General features: G+C 43.5%; 1 protein-coding gene across 1 annotated transcript; it reads left to right on the forward strand.

Annotated features, from left to right (window-relative positions):
* The first annotated feature begins 344 nt into the window (after positions 1-344).
* On the forward strand, positions 345-5,378 carry LOC133927283 (putative cysteine-rich receptor-like protein kinase 20). The gene is made up of 8 exons (XM_062373676.1): positions 345-881; positions 1,227-1,279; positions 2,652-2,737; positions 3,619-3,800; positions 3,945-4,140; positions 4,360-4,597; positions 4,677-4,830; positions 4,972-5,378. Exons 1-8 carry the CDS (start codon positions 441-443, stop codon positions 5,317-5,319), a joined length of 1,698 nt encoding a protein of 565 aa, XP_062229660.1. The 5' UTR covers positions 345-440; the 3' UTR covers positions 5,320-5,378.
* The last annotated feature ends 2,484 nt before the right edge of the window (positions 5,379-7,862 follow it).

Genomic DNA, 7,862 nt, shown 5'->3' on the forward strand with positions numbered 1-7,862 from the left:
AGACCCCCTAACGGGTCTCGGGTTCCCGATGGGGCTAGGGTCGGGGCTTGTTTTACGTACACCCACTAAGCGTTTCGACTTTACAGTATTATAGGATCGTAAGATTCTAATATTCGTATTTGGATCCTGACAATCTTAATCGGGAGGGGGCGAGTTCCGGAACGAACGGGGGCAAATCATGCTGTGACCGTCCGATCCCAATCCGACGGATTTCATTTTATGAGCGACGTGGCTCAGTGACAAGGAGAGGAGATTTAAATTATAAAGATTATCGTCGCAACAGAAAAATAATTAAAAAAACAGAAATTCCACACAAAAAGCCACGCTTAGTCAAAGTCGCCGTTACCCCTCCCTCGCCTCACCCATACAAATGCGCCTGTCAATGGCGGCGACGAGGTCCGGAGCCGGAGAGGCCGCAGCGTAGGCGGCAGGAAGTGGACATGGCAAGCCCGTTGGACAGCTCGAGCGGCATGTGGGCAGCGCTCGGGCAGGCCTCGAACGTGGCGCAGCTGGTCGGCGTGGATGCGCTCGGGCTGGTGTCCATGGTTGTGCAGGCCGCGCTGGCGGCGCGGCGCCACCGGGACGCGTGCCGGCGGCTGGCGCAGCATGTGGAGCTCGTCGGAGGCCTGCTTCGAGAGCTGGAACTCGCCGAGCTGATGCGGAGGGAGGCCACGCGGCGCCCTCTCGAGCAGCTCCGCTGTGCGCTGCGGCGGTGCTACGCGCTCGTCACGGCGTGCCAGGACTGCGGGTACCTCCGCAGCCTGCTCGTCGGCGCCCGGATGGCCGACGAGCTCCGCGCCGCGGAGCAGGAGATCGACATGTTCATCCGCCTCGTCCCGCTCATCGCACTCGTCGACACTACTCATGATCGTCGGGCTAAGGTACGCGTGTTTCGGCTTGTTGGTCACTAGTAGAAATTTTGGTGATCGCTTGATTATGTAGTTGTGTTCAGCTTGGATGAATGATTGCGTCTCAATTGGGGTCCAAATGTCCAATAGCAATTGCAGATTCGAATTAGACAACCTTTTTTGAAGCAGAAAGTATCTCTACCTTATGGATTCATTGATAATCGCAGAGCGATTAAAACAGTTACAAGATGGAAAGGAAAAATATACAAATGGGCAAATGGCAGAATAGAAAAGAAAGAGAGAAAACCCCCAGATGACATATGATGGTCAGTTGTACTTCTATATCAATAATAATTGTCATTTTCTCTTATCTGGCAGTCTGCAGAGGGTGTGCCAAGTGTGGTCGCAAGCTATTCAAACCTTCACACAAGGTTGGACACCTCACGTTTTAAAAAGATGTTGTGTGTTTGACAAAAATACCATTTTTTTAAAAGGTGAATCACTTGGATAAATGCAAAAACCCCCCCAAAAGTCACTTGGATTTTGACTTTCCCCCCCAAAAGTTGTTTTGTTGCAAAAAACCCCTCAAAGGTTTGATTTTGTTGCAAAAACACCCCCAAAAATTCAAAAAAATTTAAAACAAATCACAAAAAATTCTAAAAAAAACTAGAGACAATTATAAGACCTTTTGTGAAATTTGTTTTCAAAAATAATATCCTTTGCATCATATTTCATGGAGAGTAAGTTTGAAAAAAAAGAAAAACGTGCAACTCATTTATTAATTCGAGTTAAATGCATAGTTAATTATTTACTAATCCAAAAATCATGAAACAAAATTTTTTAGTCTTCTTACATGATCCTCTATCTTGTAAAAATACATGAAATCTTGAAATAGTTATCGTAACGTGCAGGATTCAGTAAATGGGTTGCAGATAGATTAATTCATAACTAATCCATAACACCCCCAAAATTAGTGAAACCACTTTTATTAGTTTACTTAAACAATTATTTGTGTAGGAAAAATAATGGTAGACATAAAAAAGTTAAAATAACATGAGTTAATAAATGAGCTGCACATTTTTCTTTTTTTTCCAAACTTCCTCTCCATGAAATATGATGCAAAGGATATTATTTTTGAAAACAAATTTCACAGAAGGTCTTAGAATTGTCTCTAGTTTTTTTTAGAATTTTTTAAATGATTTTTTTATTTTTTTGAATTTTTAGGGGGTTTTTTGCAACAAAGTCAAACTTTTGGGGGGCTTTTTGCAACAAAACAACTTTTGGGGGGGAAAGTCAAAATCCAAGTGACTTTTGAGGGGGTTTTTGCAGTTTTCCCTTGTTGATGCTGAACACTAGGGAATTGTTGACCATATCTTGTTGATTCTCAATTGATTTAGATTAGAGAAGTAGAATTGCTTGGCATTATTTATCTTAAAACTTTGAACTGTGGATGCATCACATATTGATCAGCTTGTGATCAAGTTGAGTTTTTAAGAAACTTTGGTAACTGTAGTACTTCTTTTCAACTGTAGTAAATGAAATTATTAATTTCTCAGGAGATCTTCGTACGTTTATCCATATAGTATCAGGGAACTTTCTTAAAATGAATTGAAGTGAAACTCCTGTAAATAATTGTCATACCTGTCCATTTTATTTTACGCTCAGTTGAAAATGGTTGTTTGCAAAATCAGTAGAACTCATATCTTGGAAGTTGAGTTGGTATGTAGCTTGCCATTTTGTTAGGAATGAAATCAGAACAATTAAAGGTTTTGGCATATAATGATAAGATCTGCCCGTTCGTAGGATTCCAAGAAGAGCTGCGGAGCTCACTGAAATAAATGCTCAAGGAGCCGTTGTACCTTGTAAAGTTGGGGGACAACTGTTAGAAGGTAGTTACTCATACAATTTTCTTACCGTTCTCATCTGTGGACTAAAAAATATGAAAACTAAAATCAATGCTATTCGCTTTCAGAAACTTATAATTTTCCCTGTCATTTATCGAAGTAATACTATTCCTCGTGCTTACAACTATTTTGTAACTGGGAAAATTCAGATTGTCTGTATTGTTGGCGAAACTCCAGCAGATAGCCTAGTCCAAGTTCAGTCGCGCTGCCTGCCTATTCTTCAGCTAGCGCTCCTGCTCTCTAACCGATTCACCTGCCTGTGTATTAGCATCGAGTATGACTCGGTTAGTAGTGGTTAGAGCTAGTTTAGGAGTTTGTTATCTGCTGTTGTACTCTGTAAACAACTACATATACCCGTGCACAACACTGAATACAATTGCATGGCATCTCAAACTCGTTCATGTATGACTACTTTTGATATTATTTTAGTTACGCATGCATCCTAGCTCATGAGAAAAATTGTAGCACATTTCATAGAAGAGTACCAGTTAGTGTATGGCATTGGTTGACATATACAAAAGTTCCACAAACAACAGCAGGAAAAAATGTTTACACCTTGTTTGGATAGGCAGGAATGTTACAAATCCCCTTGGATCGGGAGGGAAATGAAATGTTTAGACCTTTTTTGGATTGGCAGGACCCTTAAGGTATCATACATTTTTACACTTGACGAAGTTGACAAGTTCAGCATAGCAATGCCATTCTAGTACTGCTATTTCATTTGTTCTCATGGTCATTTTCTTGGGGGATTTTTCCCCACAAAACAATTATATTGTCCTGCACATCATGAAAACCACTAGTTATGGTAATAAAAAGTTGTTTAGTGAACTGCTTTTGTGACATGGGGAGATTACTCAATGATTCAGGAACATTGGAATTGCAAGAACAGAAAATCATGGATGTGGAAGAGTTGGTGAAGCTTTGTACTCGAACTGAAGCGAGCTGCCCAGGATTCAAAAAGTTTGATTTCTTTCAGATTGTGGATGGCACAGACAATTTTTCGGGGAAAAGAATTGTTGGAAGGGGTGGATTTGGTACAGTTTACAAGGTAACTATCAACATAATCATTAAAGAAATGAACAATGAACGATGAATGCCTAATTGACTGTACTCGTTGGCTTCACCACTCCCCAAACAAAAACATTGATTTGTTATGAGAATGCCGTCTAAACTCTATTAGTAACAACTGCAGGCTCAGTTGACCAATGGAATCATGGTTGCCATAAAAAGATTGGATGAACATGCAACAGTATTTGACAGTGAATTGCAACTTGCAAGTCTTCAACATATCAATCTTATTAGGTTACTGGGGTGGTGTGTAAATGGAAAAGAAAGGATTCTAGTGTATGAGTTCATGGACAATGGCAGCTTGGACCGCATCATCTTTGGTATGTTTTCCCAAACACCATAGTTTTTTTTTTCCAATATGTGTTTTCTCCATTTCTCTTATCAAACGAAAGACTAGAACTCTAGAACAACCCCCATTTCACTTGATTACTGCTTTGATTTGATGATAACTCATTTGAAATTATGCTCATTTAACTCTTAACGGTATGGAAACAATAATTATTCATCATAAACACATTTCTTGTTTGAACATTCTGCAGAGAAAACAAAGGGGGCATTGCTAAACTGGCATAAGCGACTTCAGATAATTAAAGGGTTAGCTGATGGGCTTGTTTACATGCACAAGCACTCGCGTTCATGTATCATACATGGGGACTTGAAATCAGAAAACATCCTCTTAGATCGGGACATGAACCCAAAGATCGCTGATTTTGGATCAGCTAGAGCACTGAGTTCAGATATAGCAGAAGGGCGTACAATCAGGATTGTGGGAACCAGGTAAGAGCTACACTAAACATCATACATAGCACACTTGTGATCCAATGTGCTAATGCCACATTCCGATATATATTTCCAGTGGTTACATAGCTCCGGAGTATGCATCTCGAGGCCTTTATTCAGTCAAGATAGACGTGTTTGGCTTTGGGGTGTTGGCTCTTGTGATCATTAGTGGGCGAAGGAATACCATACTAGAGCAGAAAGGAGACACCGTTGGTAACCTCGTGCGAGATGTAAGTGAACATGCATTTAAAGCATTGCCCATTTGCTATATTTTACACCCTAAATATTGTTAACACTCATCATACATTTATAAGTTTATGTTTACAGTACAAATCATTGTTGATGGCTAATGAATTGGAAACATGTTTCAGGCATGGCAACTGTGGAATGATGGAAGACTACATGACCTTATCGACCCATTGTTGAGTGACGGATATGAAATTGCTAAGATAGTGAGATGTGCTCAGGTGGCACTGCTATGTGCTCAGGAAGATCCAGCAGATCGCCCCACCATGTCAGATGTTGTTGCACTCCTGAACTTTGAAAGCACAAGTTTATTACCGGATCCTAAACCGCCATCTGCGCTGATTAACAGAGGTGCTACCGATGACAAGTTATCGACATACATTAGTCAATCAAGCAGGACAATAGATATAACCATCACAAGTTCAGCTCCAGTGTCAACTAGAATCCGCATCATTGTAGACCCAGATACCTGATATGATACAAAGCATTTTATAGCTGAAAGTTGAAATGTGATCCCTGATTAGCGTGCAAATTTCAGATTTTAAGAGCAGGTTTTCACCCTTTTTTGGAAATTAAGATTAAGAGCCGTTTTGTGAGTGGAAATAAACATGTTTTCGTAGTATGAATTGCAATAAAACGAACTTATTAGAATTATGAGTTTAATCTTTTCCTTTTTTGAAAATAAATTGGTTTGGTATGAACATGATTTTGAACAATATAGGATTGTAGCAGCAGCAGGCCAGTTAGCCCAATCGATCCACCATCCGACCCACAGATGTAGTTATTTATTCTTTTCCTTTTTTTCTTTGTTTTTCTAATATGTTTTTCATGTATTATTTGATCCCTTTGATTTAAATGCATTTTTTCATATGTATTTAAAACCCATATGAATATATTCAACCATTTGTGAGACCTAATTTAAATTTTCAAAAAGTATGCTTAACATTTTGTGATAACGGTTTCCACACTTTGTGAGAACCTAATTCAACAATTGTTAAGACCTAATTCAACTTTTCAAAAAACATGTTCAACATATTGTGAGAACAGTTTCAACATTTTCTATGACATATTCAATAGTTTTATGAATTTTGTAATAGTGGCCGACCTACATGCCTTTTGTGTGTGTCTCACCCAAGCCACATCCCTGCGTGCCACGTGCCCAAATAGGACCGAACCTCACGTGTCTGCACAACCCTCCCACGCATGCTTCCCACGCCCCCATGCAGCTCCTCCCGCGTGCAGACTAGACCGAGCTCTTCAATGGCCTAACACCCACCGATGGTTGGGTCAAGGACCGTTGTCGGTGACACAGGAACCAAGGGTCCCCGAGTCCCGAGGCCAGATCAGCAGGTTGCCACGTGGCGCCCTCCCACGGGGATTATCTCCGTGAGGTACGAGAAGACCAAGTCCTGGGAGAGAGTGCTCGGGGCCATGAACAGTGGTCCCCGAGTACCCGAGTTCCCCGATGACCCGAGAAGATCAAGTACCGGGAAGAGAGTGATCGGGGGCTATGAGGCTACGAACAGTGGCTCCCGAGCACCCGAGTCCCCCGAGGACCCAAGGGAAGTCAGTTCCGGGAAGAGGGTGCTCAGGGCTGCGAACAGTGACCCCCGAGCACCTGAGTCCCCCGAGTACCCAAACAGCCAGTTCCGGGAGAGAGTGCTCGGGCTATGAAAAGTGACCCCCGAGCACTCGGTTCCCCGAGGACCAAGAAAGGGCATATTCGGGAGAGAGTGCTCGGGGCGGCAAGCAGAGGCCCCCGAGCACTCGGTTCCCCGATGGCCTAAGAAGTCCTTCGTCGGTGGCCCCCACAGAGGTCCAGCGGTGAGGTGTTAGCTGGTGAGAGACCCGATGCTGCATTTAAGATGGTACGTGGCATATCGCTTCCAACTGCTCCCCCCACGCTCGCTGCCAGTCCCTGTCACGGTCTGGCAGAGAGGCGTGGGGACATTTAATGCACAGGTCCCATCGCGCGACATCCGGCGCGCCTCGGGATAACATCGCAAAGCCCCAAGGCGCCCCGCCTGTCGCCCTACTGTGTCAGGCTTGCTCTGACCGGGCGGACACACCGGGCTACTCGGTGCCTGCTCAGTGGGCCCTCCCCGTGGCGCCCGTTGAAAAACGGCATGATGACGAACAAGACCGGCCGGGACGCGTTTTCAACCCTCCCCGTCACAGCAGCCCATGATGGTTGCTTTCCATTTATGGCGCCTTGGAACTCGCGCCATCCCTTTTTGGGCACGCTACCGCTCCGACGGGTATATATGCCGGGCGGGCTCGCCGAAGAACAAGGCAGAACTAAGTGAAGAGAGGGACAGACAAGTTGGACAACAACAAGACCAGAAGCGTAGATCACCGAAGAACAAGGAGCACGAAGCTCTAGACTAGACAAATATTCTTGTAACCCAGCAAATACTCAGAGAGACATTCTCAGAGCATTTATAGCATACACACAGGAGTAGGATGTTACGCTCAGTGCGGCCTAAACCTGTCTAAAAATCCCCTAATCATTTACTACTTTCTGCATCCGATCCTTCCATTCCACCTACATCTCATTTACGCCCATTTATTTCACCTGTGAAACGGATTCAAAATCATCCCCTCGGCCGAATCTCAAAGGGGTCCCTCCGGATCTCCGCTTGAGGAGTTCACCCTCTGACAACCGTGGCTCCCCATACTGGGCCATGCCACCCGCCCACTCGTGGGCCCGTCCGCTCACTCCTGAGCCAGCCCCCTAGGCCAAGTCGTCATGCGCGTCACCCGTTTCGTAGAGCTGTATTATATAAATAGGTAGATGAGAAAAAGTAAGTTGAGTAGAGTCAACATATGAGTTAGTGGAGAGCACACTATGGATTTTGAGAGCAAGCTGTGAACTTGGATTGGTGGAGACAGTGGCCGAGGATAGTGGGGCCAAGGTGGGCCATGACCCTCTAATCTTAAAAATTTATTGAAGAAACATTTAAATTTACTACTAAGTGCTAATAAATTGTTAATTTGATCTCTAATATGGTCCCTC

The sequence above is a fragment of the Phragmites australis genome, chromosome 8 (genome assembly GCF_958298935.1).
Source record: "Phragmites australis chromosome 8, lpPhrAust1.1, whole genome shotgun sequence".
In the NCBI taxonomy this organism is placed as follows: domain Eukaryota; kingdom Viridiplantae; phylum Streptophyta; class Magnoliopsida; order Poales; family Poaceae; genus Phragmites; species Phragmites australis.

What these genes read in the sequence shown, in the direction of transcription:
- LOC133927283 (XM_062373676.1), top strand. Translation starts at nt 441, where the DNA reads ATGGCAAGCCCGTTGGACAGCTCGAGCGGCATGTGGGCAGCGCTCGGG. An exon ending in CTCATGATCGTCGGGCTAAG is followed by an intron (nt 882 to 1,226) that starts GTACGCGTGTTT and finishes CTTATCTGGCAG; the next exon opens with TCTGCAGAGGGTGTGCCAAG. An exon ending in CTTGGACCGCATCATCTTTG is followed by an intron (nt 4,141 to 4,359) that starts GTATGTTTTCCC and finishes AACATTCTGCAG; the next exon opens with AGAAAACAAAGGGGGCATTG.